This window comes from Episyrphus balteatus, chromosome 2 (assembly GCF_945859705.1).
Source record: "Episyrphus balteatus chromosome 2, idEpiBalt1.1, whole genome shotgun sequence".
NCBI classification, from domain to species: Eukaryota; Metazoa; Arthropoda; class Insecta; order Diptera; family Syrphidae; genus Episyrphus; species Episyrphus balteatus.
This window is the reverse complement of record NC_079135.1, coordinates 131304917-131330904: the sequence shown is the minus strand read 5'-3', so window position 1 is coordinate 131330904 and position 25988 is coordinate 131304917. Positions and strand designations below refer to the sequence as shown.

The 25988-nt window shown below is 33.9% G+C and overlaps 1 protein-coding gene across 1 annotated transcript; it reads left to right on the top strand.

The window, feature by feature from the left end:
- Positions 1-1906: 1906 nt before the first annotated feature.
- Positions 1907-24058, top strand: LOC129909773 (nose resistant to fluoxetine protein 6-like). The gene is made up of 10 exons (XM_055986842.1): positions 1907-2199; positions 2335-2707; positions 2771-2844; positions 22169-22368; positions 22426-22541; positions 22601-22814; positions 22882-23066; positions 23120-23225; positions 23310-23642; positions 23702-24058. Exons 1-10 carry the CDS (start codon positions 1953-1955, stop codon positions 23903-23905), a joined length of 2052 nt encoding a protein of 683 aa, XP_055842817.1. The 5' UTR covers positions 1907-1952; the 3' UTR covers positions 23906-24058.
- The last annotated feature ends 1930 nt before the right edge of the window (positions 24059-25988 follow it).

Here is a 25988-nt window from a genome sequence, read left to right as displayed (position 1 = left end):
TTCAATTTTTCTTTTTTCAAAAAAAAATATTTTTGACTGATTCCCAGGGGTTAGAAGTCGAAATTACTGATAAATGCTGGCAAAAAAGCCTTAAAACTATGTTTTACTGTTTTTTTTATAACGGTTAAAATTATTTTTATCGTATTCCTCATCAAATTTACTATAAAAACCGTGCTTTTATATTGCTCAATTCTTCTTAAATTGATAAAAGAAAAAAAATTTTAAAAAAGATCGTACCAAAACAAGTGAATAAAAAATGGGGGAGGGTACTATATCTTGGTCGCCGAGATTTGATAACTGTAGTTTGTAGAGGAGTTAAATACGATCATTTTTTTACTATAGGAGCGGTGGTCTATCTGGCTCCATTTAGGCGGGAATGGCAATTTTCTAAAAAATGACTTTAAATAATGAAAAAAATATTAAAAAACAATGGCAACACTTACAAATATGAATGATACCTTTTTCAAAAGCTAGAACTGTACACTTTATTCTAATTTTAAAGTTAGGTTATTTCAATCAAATTGGGGATAAAAGTTTAAAAAACCACATTAAATACTATTTTTGTCAAGATTGTGGATTACAATACAAAAAATGGCTGATAAAATAAAGTGTCACAATTGATTCCTTATTAAATACTGAAGTCCATATGTTTTAATGCTTTCTAGTTTTTGAAAAAAATTGAAAAATAAAAAAATTCTTTTTTATCAGATTATAATTTTTATGGCTGTTTTCGATATCTTTGCCACCATCAAAAAACATGTCCGATATTCAATGTAATGAGGCGCTGCATCAACAACAACATCATTAAAAAATATGGATAGTTTACAAAATAAAAGTTCGTGGAACCAGAAGTAAGATCTCGAGTAGGTCTGATAAAAAAGAATTTTTTTATTTTTTCAATTTTCTCAAAAACTAGAAACAGTAATTACAAGATGCGGTCCAATATTTAAATTTTATCGAGGAGTAACCTGACATTCTAAGTTTCATGGCAAGGATCTCATCTTGCATAAAATTAGCATTCGGGAATAAAAATTCATGAGTTATAAGTTGTTCATCTGGTGTTCCTCAGGTGTTCCTCAGGGAAGCCATTTAGGCCCTCTATTATTTGTTATTTTCGTTGATGACATTGTGTGGAACACTAAATTTTGCCATTGCCTAATGTATGACGATGATCTCAAACTTTTTCTTAAAATTAAACAACAACTTTCTGTGTTGCGGTCTGATCGTAACTGACTTAATTTAAATGTTAAAAAATCCTACATTATAACTTTTGGTAGAGGTTATTCAATTTAACCCTGATTTTTCAATCGTCAGTTAGACTATCAGAAGAATAAATGTCAACCTTTATTCTGACTATTGTAAAATTGCCCTTTAGTCTCATAAAGACCAAATAAGAGATCTTGGAGTGATTTATAGATGTAAGATAGACTTTCATTACGCATGTTGATTATATATTGAATGAAATTATTTTCGACTTCCTTTTTTCAAGTTTGAGATTAGAAAAAATAAATTATAAGTACTCATTTATTTAAAATTCGAACTTTGAATAAATATGACATAACACGATCATGTCAAAATAAAGGAAGTCGTTTTATCTGAACTCTATTTAAAAGGATCTAAAATCTACACGAATTATAATAAAAGCATTTATTGAGGTCTTATTTTTGTAAAAATAATCAAATAAAGCTGTTTTGATCTTCATACAAAATAATGATCAGAAGATAAAATAAATTTGATCAAATTGACTATATTATTTAATTACCATACATTTGCTTATCACTTCCGCTTTTTATAAAAAAAAAAAATACCTTATCTTACCTCCTTGAAAACATCTACCTACGTCAACTACTTCAACCCTTAATCTTTAGTTAGCCTAACCTATTTAAACGAAAGAAACTGTTCGAATGTTTTTAGTTCTTTTTAATTCTTATGAGGCACCACTTCCAAACGTTATGAGTCTTCTGTACTTGTTTTTAGCAATCGTTCTTTTTATAAACGGTTATCAATCAATTTCTATTGTTAACAATGTGACAGTGTCCAGTGATATTTTGAGTGAAGTTTTCATCAATGAAATCAAAAATAACCCAAATAAGATCTATTCATCTGTCGATGAAGAAAATGATTCATATGACTCGAAAAAATGTCTTCAAAGTTTGAGGGAAATAGTAAATCGTTATCCAAGTCGTCAAGTTTCTCGATGTAAGTATATTTTTGAATGCCGCCAAAAATATATCATAAACTTTGAGGACTACAAAAGACCTTTTGTAAGACTTTCAAAGTTCATGGTCCTTCAACCTTAAAATCTTCCATTACCACTTAGTTTTTTTTTTTCAGTTTTGGATTCCTGGGGAAGTTTGCCATCCGGAATTGAATCGGGAAATGAATACGATTTAGGAAACTATGATCAATGTATTAGAACTTCTGTGACTTTTAATAAACCCATTGGTTTGGTGAATAGTCAATATTGTTTTGTAACAATTCAACTTGAAAAGAAATCACCACCTGTTTATGACATTCACTGGTGGAATCTTGATCCAATTTTAAACACAGGAATATGCATTCCTGAAAGCTGTAGCCCTCAATTGTTAACTTCAATTTTTAAGGAATCAGTGAGAGGAGAATTTGATGGAGCGTTGTCAGAAATTTCTGTTGGACTTTGTTCGAATGGAAAAATTCCGCCACTCACTACAATGAATATTATTGGATTGTAAGATTCTTTTTGAAAAAAATTTAAGACCTCAAAAGATATTAAAAGTATTTTTTTTCTCAGGTCTGTATTTGGTGTGGTGACAATTTTGATGGTTTTGAGCTCATGTTATGAATTTTATACAACTCATTTTGAAAGTAAGTACAATAATTTATTTTGAATCTTGTTACAATCTTTTAAATTTGAGACATGATTCAGAATTTTGAGTCATTAAGCACATAATGTAAGTTACAAGTGTCTTGTCTTTAATTAATTTTCGTGTTTGCATTCATAACTGAATAAAACCGGCGCATAGAGAAAAACGTGTGCAGCTTATATTTGCAAATAGATTAAATAAATTATTTATAAATTGTTTTATTACAAATATTCAAGTGTTTCATAAATAAAGTGTGGCGTTTTGAAGTGCCACTCGTTGAGATAATAAATGTAGTCACTTTAACATAATATAGCAAAAAGAACAACAACTTATAATCGAAAATGCCTTCTAAATCATTGATACCTGATTTCCATAATCTCTCTAAGCTTAAAGATACTTTAACTTAGCATACTTAAACTAGACTTCAATACTGTAGTGTATTTGAATTGGATTCGCCCAATCGGAGTCACTACGGAAATTTAATTTTTTAGAACCAAAATTTACGGTTGGTTGGTTCTTGCCATAATGACCAAAATGAAAAAAAAAAAAAATAATATAAAAAACAAATATTTTTTAAACCGTTACCTACTAATGGAATCTGTCAAAGAACCGAATTTTTTTTGGATTTGATCGTAAAAGACTTAACGAAAAATTTTATAAGAAAACATTTAAGAAATTCCAATCACCCATATTACGATTGTCAATTACAAATTGATAGTTGATAAAAGTTGAAATTAAATTCTTAGAAACTCAATTTTTATAAGTTTTGATCATTAAGAATGATGTTGGCTGTCATAAATTGTAATAATATTGATACAAATAATTACTCTAACATTGTCCCATTACATAATAAAATAAGATTGAAAGTGCTAAATTTCAAGATTTATCAATTATCAAATTGATGATTGACAACCGCAATAGGGGTGAAATGTTAAAATTAGGGAAAGTTTTGCAAAAAAAAATTATTATTTTGATTTTTTTGACCAATAAATTTCCTTGAAATTTGTATGTGTCGATTTATATTTTCTTTTAAATGGTTTAAAAAATTTGTTTTATCTGCAACAATTTTGAGAACATTTTCCTAAGAATTCTATGTTAGTAAGAAAAAAATATGGAACAGTGAGAAAGAAGTCAGAGAATTTGTGATGTTTTTATGAAACTTTTTCAATCGTCACCCAACTTTAACAAATAAAATGCACGACTGGGTCGCACTAACTTGGTCTTGCAGTTCAAAGCACTTTTATGTTAATTGATTTAAAGAGCTGCCTCTATGTAAATATAACGAACATTTTCTGAGGTTGGGGAAGAGGCGATAAATTTGTATTAGAGGTACACTTTCTTAGCAAGATATAAAAAAATATAAATAAAAATCGTCTGTACCAAATTTGAAGAAAATCCGTCCTCCCGTTTAGGCTGTGGAAATGTGTACAGATGGATGCACAGACGCAAATACGGAATTGCGAGACCCACTTTTTCCAATCCATCATCGTTTTTTTATCGACACGAAACCAATAATTGCCCAATAGAGCAAGTAAAAATTAATCTTCAAAGCTTATGGTTGTGTCTTTATTGGGAGAATTTTAGTTAAAAGCATGTATTGATTAGAAGTTTCGGGTTTGTTTTCTTTTAGTCGATCATAAGATCGGTAATTTTAAGTGGCCTAGAGTGCCATTCACGTATCTTATTTTCCAAGAAGTGACAAGTTTTCAAAGAAACTTTCAATTGCGAACCTTTTTTGTATTGACCGAAAAGTTACGTATACACCACAGTGTCCCAACTTGATATAAATAGATATAGTTGAAAATGTGCACACTTTACTTTAACTTATAGGTAATAGGTAAATGAGTGTACGTGGGATTATCTTATTTGTGACGTGATAAAGTCCTATAATATCGATGAACCATGGCAGCATCCACCTGAAATTTTTAGCAGTGAAAATAAACTATTGAAAATACAAAAATCTTCTGTAGTTAATTTGAAAGATAATAACCTAAAGTTAAATACTAATGAAGGATTTTTAAAAATAACACCATAAAAAAATTGCAAAAATGTGGCTATTTTCTAAACACGACGATCTAGAAAGTTAAATTTTTTTAATCGATTGATAAACTTATTGTAAAGCTAACATTGGTATTAAAAAAATTAAAAAAAAAAATTCAAAACCAAGTTATAAATATTTCCTTAAAACTAGAAAATGATGTAGAACTTTGACAAAGTAGTGATAATATTTGTAACGAACGTCATCGACCTAAATCGGAAAAAGAAAAATCCCAAAGCCGATTCCGCCAACCTCTTATCACTTCTACTTGCTTTCTTGACCTAAGCCACAGGAACCTTAGGCCAAAAGTGATGAAAGGGTGTCTAGGCACTTGCAGCTCAGGCAAAATTGAACTCCCGGTAGCTCAACGACGGGTGAGGGTTCTTGCTGCTAGCCCCAGACATGGGTTACTTTTTTTTTTTTTTTACTGCCTGCCTAAGTCTAACCATAAACTGTTCTTTCCTAAGGCCCGAATTTCGCTTCACAATCAACCTCAAAACAAACGGACTTTGATATTCAGTGAGAGGAAAAGCTGTTAAAATCCTCTCAGAGCTATCCCTTCCCTTCTACCTACGCCTTTGCTATGCTCTAATTATAAGCAAAGACCCCTTTTACAAACGCATGCGACTAATCTATCACATACGCAAAATTATCCCATCCCTACCATCCTATGCCGACCCTACACATCCCTATATTGCCCCTTACTGACAACTCAAACTCATATCTTCACTCTGAACACGAGTAACTAAGTAATATGTATATATAAGTATATATATTTCCCATCAAAACATACATATACTTCCCATCAAATCATCAATCAGAAATTCCGAATATGAACCAACAAATATTTAAAATATACAAAAGTTTATTTATTTCAAAAATTTAACGACTTATGTATGTACTGTATGTACATAGATATCAAAATTTAAATCCAGATAAAAAAAAAATTTAGTTAGAAAACAAGCAAAAATATTAATTTAGTATGAGAACAAGCAAAATTTAAATTGACCAAATACCTAACTTTATCCCAATGTTTTTTCTTAATATCAATAATATAAATTCAACACTTACCCCTTTCAATGGGATTCACAAATCTTTACTTATTTATTGGCTTTTTCCAATTTCTCTTCCAAGAAGGGGGAGATGTAGGTGCACCTTCATTCCTTTCCGGGTATGTAGATATGAATTGTAGAAGCTAATTGTGATTTAAAAAAAATGCATTGGTAATAAATTTACATAAAGGTATGGTCGCTTTGAAATTTTAATGAAATCAAAAATATAAAAAAAATTTAATGATACTTAATTATATCCATTAGACGGCGATGACGACGACGACAGCGAGATGGTTGGTAGCAATTTCCCGAAATATAAAATGAAAATGCGTCCCTGGAACTTTCCACAACAAAACAAACAAAATTGAAATCTCAAACCAACAACTGTACCATTCGTATGTACCAAATAGCCCGATCATCCTAGACAAAATTTCACTATATATCAAAGTTAATTTAAGTACAAAATTTTTTGATGCAGTTAGGTTCCTTTGATAGAGGAGAATATAAAACCACAGTTTTACACCAAAATTTGATATGGCGTATCCCCGAAAATGACCCCTAACCCCTAAATAGTACGGAAAAAGTGATATCAGTCGAATTTAATAAAATTTTAGTGTGTTGTAGTTCATGTGAAGCTCATTACAACTCTCTATGGATGCAACCCCCTTGCCCCAAGTATACCCTCTCCTAAGCCCCCTTCTCACCCCTTTTTTTACCCCTTTTGTACCCTTTTAATGGGTTGAGTACGATAACTTAGGCGCCCAGAATTGATAACGGTTTTTTGAAGAGGAGTTCAATTCAATAATTTTTCTATACAAGGATGGATCTATTTACCCCTCACCGCCCCCGTTTAGGTGGGAGGGGCAATTTTCTAAAAAAATATTTAAATTAAAAAACAACGGCAACACTTACAGCTATGAATGATACCTTTTTAAAAATCCAGAACTGCACACTTTAATTTAATTTATAAATCAAGTTTTAATGAATTGTTTTTGAAATAATAGATTTTTAAGTCAAAATATTGAAAAAAAAAATTTTTTTTAAACACTGAACACTGAAAAATCGATTGTTTCAAAAACAATTCATTAAAACTTGATTTATAAATTAAATTAAAGTGTGCAGTTCTGGATTTTTAAAAAGGTATCATTCATAGCTGTAAGTGTTGCCGTTGTTTTTTAATAATTTTTTAATTTAAATATTTTTTTTTTAGAAAATTGCCCCTCCCACCTAAACGGGGTAGGGAGAGGGGGAGATAGATCACCCCTTCTATAGAAAAAAATTATTGTATTGAACTCCTCTTCAAAAAACCGTTATCAATTCTGGGCGCCTAAGTATCGTACTCAACCCATTAAAAGGGTACAAATGGGGGAAAAAAGAGGGTAAAAAGGAGGCTAAGGGCTGGGGCAAGAGGGTTGCGTTGTTATGAGCTTCACATAACCTACAACATACTTAAATTTTATTAAATTCGACTGAAATCACTTTTTCCGTTCTACTTAGGGGTCAGATGTCATTTTCGGGGATACGCCATATAAAATATTAGTGTAAAACTGTGGTTTTATATTCTCCTCCATCAAAGGAACCTAACTGCATCACAAAATTTTGTACTTAAATTAACTTTGATAAAATTTCTAGATTGATCGGGCTAAAACCAAACAATTTTAAGTATGTAACCAGCGCAGGTGCAGATTACTCGGGTTATACATAGGCTTATGTGGAACTTCGATCGAAATTTACAAATTTCAATCGGATCGTCACAGCCAGTCGAAGATTTGGCATACGCTGTTGGTTGGTACTTACTCTGGTGGTGGTAGTTTGGTGGTTTCTGGAGAAGGTGGTGTTTTTTTGTTGTTTTGGTTGCAGTGAGACAGTTGATGGACTTATGCGGAACGTCGATTGACATACAATCGGGTCATCACAGCCAGTCGAAGATGTAGTTGAGGGTCAGCCAATTTTATGCAGGTAGGCGGACGACGACTTAGGTGCTGATGATGATGTTGATTTCGTTCGTTGTCTGGAGCGGCGGTCGAGGAATATTGTGGCACTTCGATTGTTAGACAATCGGCTCTTCACTTTCACTTGTAGAAGCAATGGTGTGGCGGCAAATCTTAGGTAGGCGGACGACTACGGTGGTGGTGGTGATGTAGTGTGAAACGGCGGCTGATGAGATATTTGTGGAACTTCGATTTTATACAATCGGCTCTTCACAATCAGCTGCAGTAGATGCTGGAGGTGAATTTTCACTTCCTTCAGACAACGGAGGTGGCTTGTGTGGAACTTCGATTGAAATTTCAATCGGATCGTCACAGCCGGTCGTATGCGCAACTAGAAGTTTTGGTAGGCAGACGACGACGACGGTGCTGCACGTGGTTAAGTAAATAAAAGTTTTATTACTTACTTGGCTTCCTGCGCAGGGGTTGCTGAAGGTGGACTACGGCTTATGTAGATTTGGCGGTTGCTTGAGGTGATGATGATTTTCTGGTGGTAGACGATGGTGCTGGTGGTGGAATTTGGTGACTTTTTGCCGATGATGGTGGCGGCGATGATGTTTTGGTGGATTTCTTGGGCAGTGGTGGTTGTGCGGATAGTTTTTCTTCTCTTTATGTTGTTTTTTTTTTTTTTGGTGGCGGGCGGCAACTGAGGTTGTGGCACGTGGTGCGTATGCACTTTTCCGTGGAAATTTTGCTCTGATTCGAGGTGGCTTTTGTGGAACTTCGATTGAAATTTCAATCGGCTCGTCACTGCCAGTCGAAGTTGTGCAATAATTACTTTTTTTTTCACGGGCACACGAATTAACTTTTAACAAATCGCGCACTAAGATTTTCTTTGATTCTTTGGCCTTTTGTTTTATTTGCCACTTGATTGACGCGACCAACCACGATGAAATCCACTTTCTAAAATGGGATTGCCCAAACTTTTGTGTGTCTGCCTTCGTATAAACTTGGCGTCACTTCCCCTACCAACGCATCTCGCTGTCGCTATAATTTTTCGCGAAAAGTTGTAGCGATGATTTACACGGAGGTTGAGTTTAAGTAGGGTTTAAAATTATTTAGATGGAAAAGAATTCTTTTGATATCTATGTACATTAAGTCGTTTTTTTTCAATAAATTTTACAATTTAAATGGCAATTCAGAAATACACAAAGAGAAATGTTATTGTTTTAATGCATTTTGTATTTTTATCGGAATATTTAGGTACGAAATTTTTGTCTCAGTTTCGACTCAACTCCCATGTAGCCCCATTAGCATTCAAATTGAGTTGGACAAAGGATCTAGTCTATTCAAATATTTCTCCCGCCCAGAATTATAGCGAAAACAATAAACGAGGTAGGAAGTGCAATTTTGACCACAAAAATTAAATTTTTGACTTTCTTGAAAAAGAATGATTTATTCTTTATGAATAATTCTGTATAATAATTTTCTGGTCAAAACTCACCCATCTATGAACGTTTAAAATTTTACCATAATCTGGGCGAAAGTTTCTCATAGACCAGAATCCCAAATTCGGAGTGCCTGGAGTTAAAGGCTGGAACACATTGCTGTTGCTATGCCAATAGCAATTTGGATGGAAATTTGTTTTCGGTGTAGCAAGAGGTTTCTACAAAACTTGAAATTTTTAGAACACTAGGTGCATAAAAAATTCAAGAATGGAAACGATTGGTAGTCGAACGAATACTTGAACCCCTTACCTCCCAAGAGTCTCGTGTTCAGGCTGATCTAGTCGGGCTTCTGATTACCAACTATGTTTTTACTACTATATTTCAATTACGTACTATATCTTCTTAATTTATACAAATTATCTGGCTAGTCTTACCTTCTGATATCTTTTGTATGTGCTACGCCTAAGCTTTTACCAGCTTCATCAACCAATTCGAACAAATTATTACCTACTGCCTTGTGAATTATTGCCTTACAGAACTTTGGAGAAAGCTTTGCATTGGTGCCCTTATTTGCATCACTTAATACGAAATTTCTCTTATAAACCGGTTCTCCAACTTTGAATTTGACCGCGGTACTCCGGGTGTTATAAACCTTTTCATATGTTTGATGAGCTTTTTCGAGAGAATCTTTAATGTAAGAATGAAGAATGTTCATTTTAGCTGATTTTGGTAAAATTTCTAACTCTGAATTATTAAGTCCGTCTAAATCCCTTAAAATTGAGTAATCGCTACCGTGCTCCATCATACGCTGCCCAAAGAGTGCCTCGTAAGGTGACATACCTATCGCCGAGTGCACCGCAGTTCTTAATGCCGAACCGATTTGAGAAAGATTAACATCCCAATTCGATTGGTCAGTGTCGATATATGAACGGATCGCCGCCAAAATGGAACGGTTAACCCGCTCACTGGCGTTTGCCTGGGGCGAATATGAAGCGGTTTTTAAATGCGTTATTCCAAAACTTTTCATGCATTTACTAAACTCTTTACTAACAAATTGTTTCCCATTATCTGATAAGAGGGTTTCGGGAACACCAAAAATAAGAAAAATTTCATGGCGAAGAAAATTAAGAGCGGTTTCTGACGTTGCTTTTTTAAGAGTTTTAATAAATACGAATTTTGTAAGTTGGTCCAATACAACAAATATATGAGTGTTTCCAACTTTAGAACGTGGGTAAGGTCCCAAAAAATCTATATATACGTGTTGGAAAGGACGATCTACTGTAAAGGCTTTTCCCATCGGAGCTCTTAGAATCATATTAGGTGCTTTAGTAGTTTTACAGACATCACAGTTAGAGACAAATTCCTTGACTTGCGTAGCCATATTGGGCCAGTAAAATTGCTGTCTCAATCTATAAAGTGTTTTGGCCAAACCACCATGCGCAGCCCTCGGTGGACAATGCGCAAGAAGGACCAAGTCATTGACGAGTCCCGGAGGAACCCACAGCTTCCAAGTTAGATCTTCTTGAAGCGGATTGCCATTGCTATGCCTGACCTTTTTGTAAACATACCCGCCGGAAAGACGAAGGTCAGGCAACTGATCTTTATTCTTTTCCACTGTCTCTATGATTTGCCGATACTCCTTCGATTGAAAGCTCGGGTCAGACAAGTCCAAATGCAGCACTTCGCAAGATTCTTTTGAGGTTGAGCCTATGGCTTCAATTTCATAAGCACGGGAGAGTGCATCAGGTACCACATTTAGACTGCCCTTCCGGTGCTCTATATCGAAAACGTATCCTTGTAGCTCTAGGCTCCACCGGGCCAATCTTCCCCTTAGATCCTTCAAGCCCATTAGCCACTTCAGGCTAGCATGGTCTGTAATCACCTTGAATTTATAACCCTCGATGTAAGGCCTGAATTTCTTTATGCCCAATACGGCTGCTAAGCACTCTCGCTCTGTGACGGAATAATTCTTTTGTGCATCGTTAAGTTTGTGCGAAAAGTAAAAGATAGGTCTTTCATCCCCATTATCATCTTTTTGGCACAAGACTGCCCCTATTCCCGTTGACGAAGCATCGCAAAGAAGAATAAACTGTTTCGTATAGTCGGGATTGACTAAAACTGGCTTCGATGTTAACATTTCCTTAATCGCATTAAATGACTTGATAGCCTTCTCCCCAAAGTGAAACTTTACTCCTTTCTTCAGAGTGTCTGACAAATCCGCGGCTAGTGTAGAAAAGTTTCGAACAAACCTTCGGTACCAGCCCGCCATTCCTAAAAAGCGTCTGACTTGTCTGGATGTTTTCGGTATAGGAAAGTCATTAATCGCTGATACTTTCTCTGGGTCTACCTTCAACAAGCCATGTCCTACTATAAACCCTAAATATTTTACCTCTTTATAGCAAAATTTGGACTTTTCAACATTTATAGTGAGACCTGCATCTTGAAGTTTTTCTGCAACTAATTTCAAAAGTTTCATATGCTCTTCAAAGGTAGTTGAGAAAATCAATAAGTCATCTAGATATACAAAAATTTTGGTTCGTAACTCATGCGGAATGACTTTGTCCATGAGCCGACAGAGACGTTGAGGAGCGTTGCAAAGCCCGAAGGGCATAACTTTGAAGTGATATAACGGCCTACCGGGGACCGTGAACGCTGTTTTCTCCCGCGAGCTTTGCTCCAGCGGTATTTGCCAAAACGCATCTTTTAAGTCAACACTTGAAATATAAAAGGTATCGGCAAGTCGACCAAGAATGGATGAAATGTGTGGCATCGGATATGCATCGGTTTTCGTTTTTTCGTTGACTTTACGAAGGTCGATACACATACGCATTTTCTCTCCACGTTTGACGAGAACGACGGGGGAGCTCCAGGAGCTATTACTTTGTTCGATAACACCCATATCAAGCATGCGCTTTAATTGCACATCTAGCAGGGCTTCTACCGCTGGAGACACGGGGTAGTGGCGCTGTTTTATTGGCGCATGGTCCCCGGTATCTATTATGTGCTCTTCCAAACACGTTTTCCCCAAACCTTTCTTTAAAAATGACGGAAACATGTTTATGACATTTTCTAACTCCAACGACTCTTCATCTGTTAGCTCATGGGCAACCGAGAGCGCACTTTCTCTCTGACACTCATTTCCCAAAACATCGTTGCTTACTGAAATGGTTTCTAACTCTAATGAATGACTTTGAGTTTTCGGAATCAAGTCCGGAGCAATATTGAATTTTTCCCAAAAGTCAATACCAAGATACAATTCTTGGGTTAACGATGGAACTACCAAAAGCGTAAGGTCTCTAACTAACTTTTTGAATTTTATTTTAACTACTACCTTTCCCACAATATCCTGTTTCTTACCATCAGCTGTTGTCACTGCTGCAGACAATTTTGTAAGAGCTATATTGTTCTCTTTTAAGAACTGGACACCTTTTGAACCTATGCAACTTATACAGGCACCACTGTCTAATAGACCAAGCCAATCTCTGTCAAACATTTGTACCGAGACGTATGGGCGCGGGTCATTATTTGAATTTACTAATGTAGTTGTAGCAATAGACCGGTGTAGTTGCTTTTTACTACAAAAACGTGTCCTTAAACGATTTACTTTTGACGAGATCGGGGCACTATTAGTACTGAAAATTCGATCTCTAACTTTATAATATTCTTCAAGGCGTTGATGAAGGCTTTTCGGTGGCTGTTGGGCTATTTCTGGCTTTCCTTCTTCTATATTCCCTGGAGGAAGGAGATTTTCAGAGCGTCGCAATACTCTGAAAGAAGGAGACTGATTTTCTTTTTGAGTTAGTTCGCCGGATCCGGTTTCTTTGAGCAATTCTCTCCGGCCGAAAGATTGCTCTTTGAAACGTTTCCCGAACATTTAGGGCATTTAGGAAGGGTCGTATTCTCAAGACCACATTTATAACAAAATAGAATGCGCTGTTCAACTGGACAATAGATATAAGTATGTCCGGATTCCTTGCAGTTCCAACATTTAATAGAACTTGGATCACGACGAGAAAAATTTACTGCCTCAATTTGAGATTGTGAAACAGATGGTTCAGTATCTAAGGGATCTGAAATTTCACTTACTACTTTGCGAAAAGGAGGGTTTGGTTGAAGTTTCTGACGTGAAACTTCGTGGTCGTTTATAAACTTTTCAATAGTTCGGCAGACATGAACCATTTCCGGGATACTATGAGTGTTGAAAGTAATGAGTTGCTCTCCCAACTTCCTTTTAACGTTTTGTTTTAAAATTTCAATGAACTCTCGGTCAGTCTTGGGATTTCGGAGTTTAGAATTCAGAACCATAAGGTCTTCGTAGAAAGAATCAAAGGATTCGAAAGCACCCTGTCTTCTTTCAGACATTCGACGTGACAATTCAAAATCGGTGTCAAGACTTCGGTACTGTTCTATGAGTGCAAGTCGCAAGGTAGGCCAATTCACTGAAGGATTTCTTTTCACATAAATCCAGTACCAAGTTTTAACAGGTCCCGTTACGAAAAAGTGAAAATTTTTCACAACATCGTCATAAGAAACACAATAAGCCGTTTTATGCTTTTCTAAACGAAACAAGAAGTCATCAACATCCATGTTCTTATTATCGTAGTGTAAATCCCACTTGTGATAGTTTGGATACTTTCCACCAACGTAAGGTGCATGGGATGTTGTTGGAAGATCCGACGCTGTTTGAGGTGAAGGGTCACTAAGATTCAAATTTCTGAACTGAGATAAGAAATGGTCTACATTGGAGCTGCGAGGCATATTGACGGGATAAATTGGTTCATTCATAGCTGGGTTATTCCGTGGAGGATTAGCTGAAGTACCTCCCGCAGGAATATTTGGTACATTGGGAGTTGGAAAAGATGCCAAGTCCCTATCAGCTGTTAGGTTTCTATTTATTGGGCTGCTAGAGGATTTATTGAGAGCCTCAGTGACTATGGAAGCCAACTCTTGACGAAGAATTTGTCTTGTCTTATCAAGTTCTTCTTGAATAAATCTACGGTCCTCAGTGCGACTGAGACCTATAGTTCCTGAAACAACTTCGTGAACGTAATGTTCAAATCTCTCAACTTCTCCGTTACTATTATCATCTTCATTAGCAACATTAGGTCGAAATTGTGTTGGTACCGCCGGTAAACCTCCAACTGCGCCAATTAAATTCGGTGACTGACGAGGTTCTGAACCGGTTGCAGTTGGGTCAACGGAAGGAGGGACTCCTTCATTAGCTTGAGAATCTGCCATATCAGGAAGGTTCTGTATGTTCTGATTCTTTGATTTAGGTTTACGTTTACTATACTGTCTATTCTGGTTTAACTCGAATTAATTTTCTTACTTTATAAGGAATTCAATTTTAAGTTTTTGCAACAAAATTATTTTCAAATGCACTTAAATACTTTTCAAATTGAAATTTAAATTATTGAAACTGCAAAAAAATTTTCAAAGTTATTCAATCGACTTAATAATTAAATATAGCTTTTCTTTTTTTTTCAAGAAAATATAACGTCTTAAAGAACTTAAATTTTTTTTTCAATTTCTATGTATGCAACAAAAAAAATTGAAGTATGTAAAGCAAAACTGCAAGTAAAATTATCTAACTCGACAACTTTACTTTCGAAAACAAAAAAAATTCAAAAATGATTCAATCGCTTTGAACCGATTTATTATAATTCAAAATATTAGAATGTTATCATTCAATGAAAACAATAAACATCTGCATCCAAATACATATGTATATAAATATGCATGTATGTACTTATTCGTATTTATGTACACGTAAATATTTTTTTTTTTTTTTTTTTTTTTTTACTCAACTCAATTTTTCGAAAACTCAATCAAAATTCCAAAATGATTCAATATCTTAATACTTAATACTTCAAAATACTATTTTCTTTTCTTAAACGTAATGTCTTTAAATGATTTTTTTTTTTTTTTTAATGTAATATTTTCATTCGCATAAGGGATGTGTTTGGTCAGAATAAAATAGATAGGGATGAGAATTATTCTAAATATCAACGTATAAAACTTCAATGTTCAGTAAAATATCAAGCAAATTTAAAATGAGCTGCAATCTAGAATGAGGAACTATTTCAACTCAACGATCGGTCTCGCTTGTCATAAGCTTGACTTTACTCTCTGATTGAGAAAATGTTATGCCACGCAACAGCCATAAGTGAAGATCATACTCTAATTCAATTACCGGACGTAAACATTTATTAACCCAAACATCGAAACAAATTCTCACCAAATATTATATGCAGCAATCATAGATGTAGAATCTTAAAAGTCAATGAATCTATCGGCCATATAAATTTGATAAGTATGAAACGTGTCTAGAGAAGTAAAGTATTCTGTTAATGATAAAACTTGCAATCATTCATAAATGCGGAACGATTTCAACCCATTTATCGGTCAAGTTTCATCAAATAAAGAAAAGATGGAAAAATTGAAAATAAATTTTTAAGTTTTAAAATTTCTTTTAAGTGACTGTGAATTATAACGCAAAATTTCGAGCCCCACGTTGGGCGCCACCTGTAACGAACGTCATCGACCTAAATCGGAAAAAGAAAAATCCCAAAGCCGATTCCGCCAACCTCTTATCACTTCTACTTGCTTTCTTGACCTAAGCCACAGGAACCTTAGGCCAAAAGTGATGAAAGGGTGTCTAGGCACTTGCAGCTCAGGCAAAATTGAACTCCCGGTAGCTCAACGACGGGTGAGGGTTCTTGCTGCTAGCCCCAGACATGGGTTACTTTTTTTTTTTTTTTACTGCCTGCCTAAGTCTAACCATAAACTGTTCTTTCCTAAGGCCCGAATTTCGCTTCACAATCAACCTCAAAACAAACGGACTTTGATATTCAGTGAGAGGAAAAGCTGTTAAAATCCTCTCAGAGCTATCCCTTCCCTTCTACCTACGCCTTTGCTATGCTCTAATTATAAGCAAAGACCCCTTTTACAAACGCATGCGACTAATCTATCACATACGCAAAATTATCCCATCCCTACCATCCTATGCCGACCCTACACATCCCTATATTGCCCCTTACTGACAACTCAAACTCATATCTTCACTCTGAACACGAGTAACTAAGTAATATGTATATATAAGTATATATATTTCCCATCAAAACATACATATACTTCCCATCAAATCATCAATCAGAAATTCCGAATATGAACCAACAAATATTTAAAATATACAAAAGTTTATTTATTTCAAAAATTTAACGACTTATGTATGTACTGTATGTACATAGATATCAAAATTTAAATCCAGATAAAAAAAAAATTTAGTTAGAAAACAAGCAAAAATATTAATTTAGTATGAGAACAAGCAAAATTTAAATTGACCAAATACCTAACTTTATCCCAATGTTTTTTCTTAATATCAATAATATAAATTCAACACTTACCCCTTTCAATGGGATTCACAAATCTTTACTTATTTATTGGCTTTTTCCAATTTCTCTTCCAAGAAGGGGGAGATGTAGGTGCACCTTCATTCCTTTCCGGGTATGTAGATATGAATTGTAGAAGCTAATTGTGATTTAAAAAAAATGCATTGGTAATAAATTTACATAAAGGTATGGTCGCTTTGAAATTTTAATGAAATCAAAAATATAAAAAAAATTTAATGATACTTAATTATATCCATTAGACGGCGATGACGACGACGACAGCGAGATGGTTGGTAGCAATTTCCCGAAATATAAAATGAAAATGCGTCCCTGGAACTTTCCACAACAAAACAAACAAAATTGAAATCTCAAACCAACAACTGTACCATTCGTATGTACCAAATAGCCCGATCATCCTAGACAAAATTTCACTATATATCAAAGTTAATTTAAGTACAAAATTTTTTGATGCAGTTAGGTTCCTTTGATAGAGGAGAATATAAAACCACAGTTTTACACCAAAATTTGATATGGCGTATCCCCGAAAATGACCCCTAACCCCTAAATAGTACGGAAAAAGTGATATCAGTCGAATTTAATAAAATTTTAGTGTGTTGTAGTTCATGTGAAGCTCATTACAACTCTCTATGGATGCAACCCCCTTGCCCCAAGTATACCCTCTCCTAAGCCCCCTTCTCACCCCTTTTTTTACCCCTTTTGTACCCTTTTAATGGGTTGAGTACGATAACTTAGGCGCCCAGAATTGATAACGGTTTTTTGAAGAGGAGTTCAATTCAATAATTTTTCTATACAAGGATGGATCTATTTACCCCTCACCGCCCCCGTTTAGGTGGGAGGGGCAATTTTCTAAAAAAATATTTAAATTAAAAAACAACGGCAACACTTACAGCTATGAATGATACCTTTTTAAAAATCCAGAACTGCACACTTTAATTTAATTTATAAATCAAGTTTTAATGAATTGTTTTTGAAATAATAGATTTTTAAGTCAAAATATTGAAAAAAAAAATTTTTTTTAAACACTGAACACTGAAAAATCGATTGTTTCAAAAACAATTCATTAAAACTTGATTTATAAATTAAATTAAAGTGTGCAGTTCTGGATTTTTAAAAAGGTATCATTCATAGCTGTAAGTGTTGCCGTTGTTTTTTAATAATTTTTTAATTTAAATATTTTTTTTTTAGAAAATTGCCCCTCCCACCTAAACGGGGTAGGGAGAGGGGGAGATAGATCACCCCTTCTATAGAAAAAAATTATTGTATTGAACTCCTCTTCAAAAAACCGTTATCAATTCTGGGCGCCTAAGTATCGTACTCAACCCATTAAAAGGGTACAAATGGGGGAAAAAAGAGGGTAAAAAGGAGGCTAAGGGCTGGGGCAAGAGGGTTGCGTTGTTATGAGCTTCACATAACCTACAACATACTTAAATTTTATTAAATTCGACTGAAATCACTTTTTCCGTTCTACTTAGGGGTCAGATGTCATTTTCGGGGATACGCCATATAAAATATTAGTGTAAAACTGTGGTTTTATATTCTCCTCCATCAAAGGAACCTAACTGCATCACAAAATTTTGTACTTAAATTAACTTTGATAAAATTTCTAGATTGATCGGGCTAAAACCAAACAATTTTAAGTATGTAACCAGCGCAGGTGCAGATTACTCGGGTTATACATAGGCTTATGTGGAACTTCGATCGAAATTTACAAATTTCAATCGGATCGTCACAGCCAGTCGAAGATTTGGCATACGCTGTTGGTTGGTACTTACTCTGGTGGTGGTAGTTTGGTGGTTTCTGGAGAAGGTGGTGTTTTTTTGTTGTTTTGGTTGCAGTGAGACAGTTGATGGACTTATGCGGAACGTCGATTGACATACAATCGGGTCATCACAGCCAGTCGAAGATGTAGTTGAGGGTCAGCCAATTTTATGCAGGTAGGCGGACGACGACTTAGGTGCTGATGATGATGTTGATTTCGTTCGTTGTCTGGAGCGGCGGTCGAGGAATATTGTGGCACTTCGATTGTTAGACAATCGGCTCTTCACTTTCACTTGTAGAAGCAATGGTGTGGCGGCAAATCTTAGGTAGGCGGACGACTACGGTGGTGGTGGTGATGTAGTGTGAAACGGCGGCTGATGAGATATTTGTGGAACTTCGATTTTATACAATCGGCTCTTCACAATCAGCTGCAGTAGATGCTGGAGGTGAATTTTCACTTCCTTCAGACAACGGAGGTGGCTTGTGTGGAACTTCGATTGAAATTTCAATCGGATCGTCACAGCCGGTCGTATGCGCAACTAGAAGTTTTGGTAGGCAGACGACGACGACGGTGCTGCACGTGGTTAAGTAAATAAAAGTTTTATTACTTACTTGGCTTCCTGCGCAGGGGTTGCTGAAGGTGGACTACGGCTTATGTAGATTTGGCGGTTGCTTGAGGTGATGATGATTTTCTGGTGGTAGACGATGGTGCTGGTGGTGGAATTTGGTGACTTTTTGCCGATGATGGTGGCGGCGATGATGTTTTGGTGGATTTCTTGGGCAGTGGTGGTTGTGCGGATAGTTTTTCTTCTCTTTATGTTGTTTTTTTTTTTTTTGGTGGCGGGCGGCAACTGAGGTTGTGGCACGTGGTGCGTATGCACTTTTCCGTGGAAATTTTGCTCTGATTCGAGGTGGCTTTTGTGGAACTTCGATTGAAATTTCAATCGGCTCGTCACTGCCAGTCGAAGTTGTGCAATAATTACTTTTTTTTTCACGGGCACACGAATTAACTTTTAACAAATCGCGCACTAAGATTTTCTTTGATTCTTTGGCCTTTTGTTTTATTTGCCACTTGATTGACGCGACCAACCACGATGAAATCCACTTTCTAAAATGGGATTGCCCAAACTTTTGTGTGTCTGCCTTCGTATAAACTTGGCGTCACTTCCCCTACCAACGCATCTCGCTGTCGCTATAATTTTTCGCGAAAAGTTGTAGCGATGATTTACACGGAGGTTGAGTTTAAGTAGGGTTTAAAATTATTTAGATGGAAAAGAATTCTTTTGATATCTATGTACATTAAGTCGTTTTTTTTCAATAAATTTTACAATTTAAATGGCAATTCAGAAATACACAAAGAGAAATGTTATTGTTTTAATGCATTTTGTATTTTTATCGGAATATTTAGGTACGAAATTTTTGTCTCAGTTTCGACTCAACTCCCATGTAGCCCCATTAGCATTCAAATTGAGTTGGACAAAGGATCTAGTCTATTCAAATATTTCTCCCGCCCAGAATTATAGCGAAAACAATAAACGAGGTAGGAAGTGCAATTTTGACCACAAAAATTAAATTTTTGACTTTCTTGAAAAAGAATGATTTATTCTTTATGAATAATTCTGTATAATAATTTTCTGGTCAAAACTCACCCATCTATGAACGTTTAAAATTTTACCATAATCTGGGCGAAAGTTTCTCATAGACCAGAATCCCAAATTCGGAGTGCCTGGAGTTAAAGGCTGGAACACATTGCTGTTGCTATGCCAATAGCAATTTGGATGGAAATTTGTTTTCGGTGTAGCAAGAGGTTTCTACATATTTAGGGGAAATCATTTTTGATAATTTGAAAAACGCCATTCAAAAGATAATGAAAAAAAAAAGATTAAAGGTCTATAACGGATTTTTTTGTAAGTCTCTTCGTTTTGAAATATGAATTTTTGAAAAACACCTACTTTTTTGGGGTATTTTGTATAGGTTTTTAATTTTGGCAATTTTTCGTAGCGTTCAAAAGATCTCAAACTTATGGAACATATAGTGTATGGTTGTTTGTATTCTCAAATGATTTTTCACCGAATAACGGGAAAACAAGTTTTTTTGTCCCAAGTTTTGTGACCGTTTTTAACCGTTCTTTTATTTTTATCTTTTTTTTTCTTAAACTGATAAATAAATTTGAAATTTGAATTGCAGATACTTTATTTGCAGGACTTTATTTGTGCGAAATTTAAATCAATTTTGTTTTCACAATTTTGAGATAACTGTAAAATAAAGTTCTATTTTTCAATACCTTATATCTTTTTATCTAGAGCAGATAAAAATTTTACTAAGCTTTACTGAGCATCCTGATGATATTACCTTTTATATTTCATTTGATATATGTATGTAGGTATCATACATAACGACAGATTTATTACACGCTACACAATGTTAAATAAAAAAAACTTGAGAAATACCTTCTATACACCTGTGGAGATCTGTTGCCCATGACCAATCAGCCACTAGTGTGGGAAGTACCGTAATCTCAAGTTAAAATTTCGGCATGGTTGGCTTTAAAAAATTTTAATTTTTTTTGTAGGCATTGTAGATAGAAATATGATTGAAGCGTCATATGAAAGGTGAAATAATAAGCTTTCATTATAATATAAAATTTGTAGGTATTAGGTTCTCATAGAAAAAAATTGATTTAATGGTGTGAGAAGATAGAAAATATTTATTTTTTTGCTTTTTTCATCAAAAATTATTGTTTTCAATAAATTATTTTTATACTTTTTACGCAATGTTAAAATTTAAGTAGGTATCCCAATGAACAATATCCCTTCTATAAAGCTTTACAGGAGTTACATTACCACCTATAAAGAAGTAAATTTGTTAGTCGGGATGGCTTTATTCTTTTGAATAAATATTACCTAAACTTTTTAATGGTGTAATTTTTTTTGGAAGCTTTTCATGTACAAAATTTCGTATAATGAGAAAAGCAAAAAAAAAAGAATATATTTTTTTAGCTTTACTTGTATAAATTAAGTATGAATTCAAAAAGTTATTCCGTTTTTCTACAAAACATACAGATATTAATATGTTAGCTCTTGATCTTTAGCTTCTGTGACCTAGAAAACTTGCATATAAAAGCATTTTCTTAAAGTTTTTCTAAATTTCTAAGTTAATTGCTTTAAAAACGGTGATAAAAATGAGTTTTGATTTGAATAAAAAACCTTTTATCTGTCCAAATTTTCTAAGAAAGCCCTAAATTATTGAAATTCTCATAACGGATAACTTTTGAATTGATTTACATTACATGTAAAGAAAATCATCCTACCTTTGTAACATTTCGTTCTTTTTTCTTCTGTTTTCAACCAGTTCCTATTTCCTTTACTTGTCCTTATGACTTTAATTATGCGTCATCTGTTATGCATCTATCATGCATTTTTCGCTAAGAGTTACAGCTTCAAAACAATTTTCAATGTATGGCGAACGTCAAACGGTTTTATCATTTTTATTTGATTTATGAAACAAAAAATAAGAAACATTTTTCTATGAATAAATAACAAGTAGTTTTTGTGAAAGTATGTCGGTATTCTTCTAGCACAAGAAATTTGTTCATCGACCCAACACTAAAGGGGTAATTTTCAACTTCGTAGACAAAAAAACCAGAGTTTCATTTGAACTTAAATTTTTTCTTTTATTTTTTGTTGCAGAAAAACCAATCCAAATCTTATTGGCCTTCTCGGTATTTACAAATGGTAGAAGACTTTTTGCAATTAGCACTAAAAAATCTCGAAACAGCATCGATTGCCTGACAGGAATGCGAGTTCTATCAACATTTTGGATTATGAATCATCACACTTATACAAATATTCATGGTACACCAATTATTAACAATCAAGATCATATTGCAGTAAGAATTCTAAAACTTCTTTGAATGAATAAACACTTAATCTATCTTTTCTTCCAGTGGTTATACAGTCCCGAATTCTTCCCTGCTTTAAATGCAAGTATATCAGTTGATACCTTCCTTTTCATGGGAGGTCTGTTAGTGGCTTGGATTGGATTTCGAGGACTTGACAAAACGTAAGATCTTCTTTTAAAATTGTCTGACTTGTTAAAGATTTCAAAGTTCTTATTTTCAGATCTGGAAAAATCAACCCGTTGATGAACATTGTTCATCGTTATTTTAGACTTACTCCAGTTTTAGCAGCAGGTCTTTTAATGGCTTACAGTGTGAATAAAATCATGTATACAGGCCCAATAAAAGACGTTCAAATGATAAAAAATGGTTGCGATGGTACAAATTGGTGGCCCGTTTTGCTTTACATTCAAAATTACTATGTTCAGGATAAAAAAGTAATTATTTAACCGTTTTTGATTTCAAAAATTGTTTTTTTGATGACTGTTTGATTCTTTTTTCTAGTGTTACGATGAAGCTTGGTATTTAGCCATTGATTTTCAATTATATGCCCTTTCTCCACTACTTTTAATCCCGATGTGGAAATGGGGAAAAAAATTCGCACCAGTCTTACTTGCTCTAGGATTGGGGTCAATTGCATGGGTTATGGCAATCTACATTTCAAACGGTTATACTGGACTTACGTTAGGGTAAATTCAAAGCTGTGACATTCTTCTTTACTTAATTTATTTTTTTTTTGTAGAGTAAATCCTCATGAATGGGAAAAAGTCTACACTCCAACTCACACGAGATGTGCAACTTGGCTGCTTGGATTTGGTTTTGGTTATTACTTGCATAAAAATCGTCAAGCTAGCTAATTTTAAAATATCAAAAGTAAGTTTTAGACCTCCCTTTTTTGACAAAATTTATAAGAATACAAAATCTTTTTCCAGCTTGTTCAACTTATTGGCTGGTTTGTTAGTCTTTTTACTATGACAGCTGTAGTTTTTGGACCATATTTCACATTAAGTGCAAATGGCCATGGAACCGTTTTCGAGGCTGCAATTTATGAAGGTTTAAAACGCATATCCTGGGGATTAGCTCATGTTTGGATAACATTTGCTTGTTATTATGGTTATGGTGGATTTGTTGATACATTTTTGTCTCATCCATTTTGGCAGCCATTGGGACGTTTAACTTATGCAATGTATATGATGCATATGGCAGTTGAACGAATGCATTTTGGAATGACACGAACTGAAGTATATTTTTCAGTTTATAATGAGGTTTGTCTAGTCCTTAAAATGAGTTTAAAAGCATTTGATTAATATTATTTTTTTTACAGTTTTTATATTTTTGGAGTGCTTTGGGGCCAACAATTTTTATAGCGATTTATGTTACTCTAGCTTTTGAGTCACCAATTTTGATACTGGAAAAGTTTATATTCAGTGGAGATAAACCAGTGCAAAAGTCAAATACAGAACAAAATACTGCGGTTGTTGTTCCTCCCAGTAGTATTGTCGTTGATCAGTCAGTGAAAAAAAATTGATATTTACTAAGTTTATTTAAGACGGTTATATTAACAATGTGATATTTAAGAACTAAAAAGAAAGAGGATTCATCTTGATTTTTATCTTAAAAATATTTTATTGAAAGGAACTTTGTAATTTAAACGAAATATAAAATAAGTTAATAAGTTAAACTTTCTTGTTTTTTTTTAAGGTTTTTAAAAATTCTGTGAAAGATTTTCAATTCCGAGCTTCATTTCTGCTTTAACTTTGCCACTTTTGGTGTTCTCTCGACGGTTTCCTGCCGGGTGGCAAGAAAAACAACAGGCAATAATTTTGGTGAATCAGCACAGAACGTACCGTTGAAAAAAAATGTATGGGCAATTTTATGCTATTTTAACGGGTTTTTTTTTTCGAAAATGTATTTTTATCTTAACAATTTACTGGACAAAACCACACCTTCTGAGTGTATTTTTGTTTTCTTTTGAGAAGGGAATAAAAAAAAAACAATAAAATGTTCCTCAAAAAAGTATTGGTACATATTGGGTAAACTCATTGATCTTTAAATAAGAGGCATTATTAAAGTACTGGAGGCTAGTTTATGCAAAAAAAAAGGTTAATTATAGTGTTTTGAGCTATAATCAAGGTTCTCTCTTAATGTTCCTTGCGAAAACTAGAGAATAAACGTGGAGAAACGTATGGGAGTGCGGAAAAAACTTATAATAAAAACTGAACAACTGAATCGATTTGAATGCAATTTTCAGGGATCAGTTTAAGTCGTAAGAAATTATTATTATTCATTAACATCCACTGCCACGGCCTTTTAAAAATATTGTGAGAGTAATAAAGGATCCAGGTATTTTTCTTAGAAAATCAAAAAACTGCTATTTACCACAATTTACTTGTATTGTACCTAAAGCAATTTTTTTATTCGTTTAAATTATTGGAACCACCTTACCGATTTTAATTACATTAAATAGAAAAGAAAAACTCATTATACTCTTGTCGAGGTCAACGTCCACGCAAAATGAAAAATCCGAATTATAATTAAAAAATATTTAAAAAAAACCACTTCTATCACCCTTTTATAAATTTTAAAATATATACATAGTTATACACAAATTTTTCAAGAATTTATTCTGTTCAGAGAGTTTTTTTTCTTTTAAAAGAGCCGTTACTAACTTAAATGACTCTGATTCTTCTTGGTAAAAAAAGGGCGAAGGGGTCAGAAGATCTGCATTTTTCAATAATAATTTCAATTTAAATCTATCCTTGTGACATTCCATAAGTTTACTGCTTTGATCTTCTTATGAAATGCTAAATATTGCCATTATTAATAAAATTATAATAAAAAGAGGTATATGTATGTAATTCCTTTTCACACGTTTTTTATTTGTCAATAAATTTTTCTGAACCAAGGTCAGAAAATCAAATGTAATTTTACTGTAGTAGATTTGTAACAAAAAAAATGTTGTGAATTAATTTTATTTTGTCTTTTCGGATTTCAAGCTTGCAGCCAAAAAAATTAAAATCTGATAAAAAAGTAGATTTTCAATTTTCTCGAAGAATATATGCACCGAAAAAAAAAAAACAATATCAATTTAACATTTTTTAATTATCAAATTAACATTTTTTAAATATCAGCCAAAAATGCTCTATAAAATGTGTTTTATGATATTTAAAATGTTGAAACAACATTTTTATTATCAGGATGATATTTAAATGTCACATTTTGGAATTTTTTTTTGATATTTTATTATCATTTTTTCATATCAATTTCTCATTCCAAATTATTGAAAAATATTAAATAAAAAATTCTTGATGTGTGCTAATTTATAGGCGCTTTGTGTTTTTTCGAAGTAAAATGTATGATTTACTGAGAAAATTTGATCGGCACTAAGATTTTACTTCACATAGTTTGGGAGAAAATAACAAAACAATTACATATCCTTGTTTTTGTATGGGATCTATCAATACGAGTGTTTGAATTTTGTCATTTCTGAAAAATGTTCAGAACAACATTGTTAAGCTGAATATACCAAAAGATAGCTCTGAATTTTCTGAATTGTTTGCATTAATAATATTTTTTCGAATTTTTAGACTTACGAGGTTTTGCAGTTTAAC

Excerpts from the sequence above, each read along its gene's own strand:
- LOC129909773 (XM_055986842.1), top strand. The coding sequence starts at position 1,953 with ATGAGTCTTCTGTACTTGTTTTTAGCAATCGTTCTTTTTATAAACGGT. Across the intron at positions 22,542-22,600 it reads TTTCGAGGACTTGACAAAAC|ATCTGGAAAAATCAACCCGT; the intron begins GTAAGATCTTCT and ends TCTTATTTTCAG. Across the intron at positions 23,643-23,701 it reads ATTTTTCAGTTTATAATGAG|TTTTTATATTTTTGGAGTGC; the intron begins GTTTGTCTAGTC and ends TTTTTTTTACAG.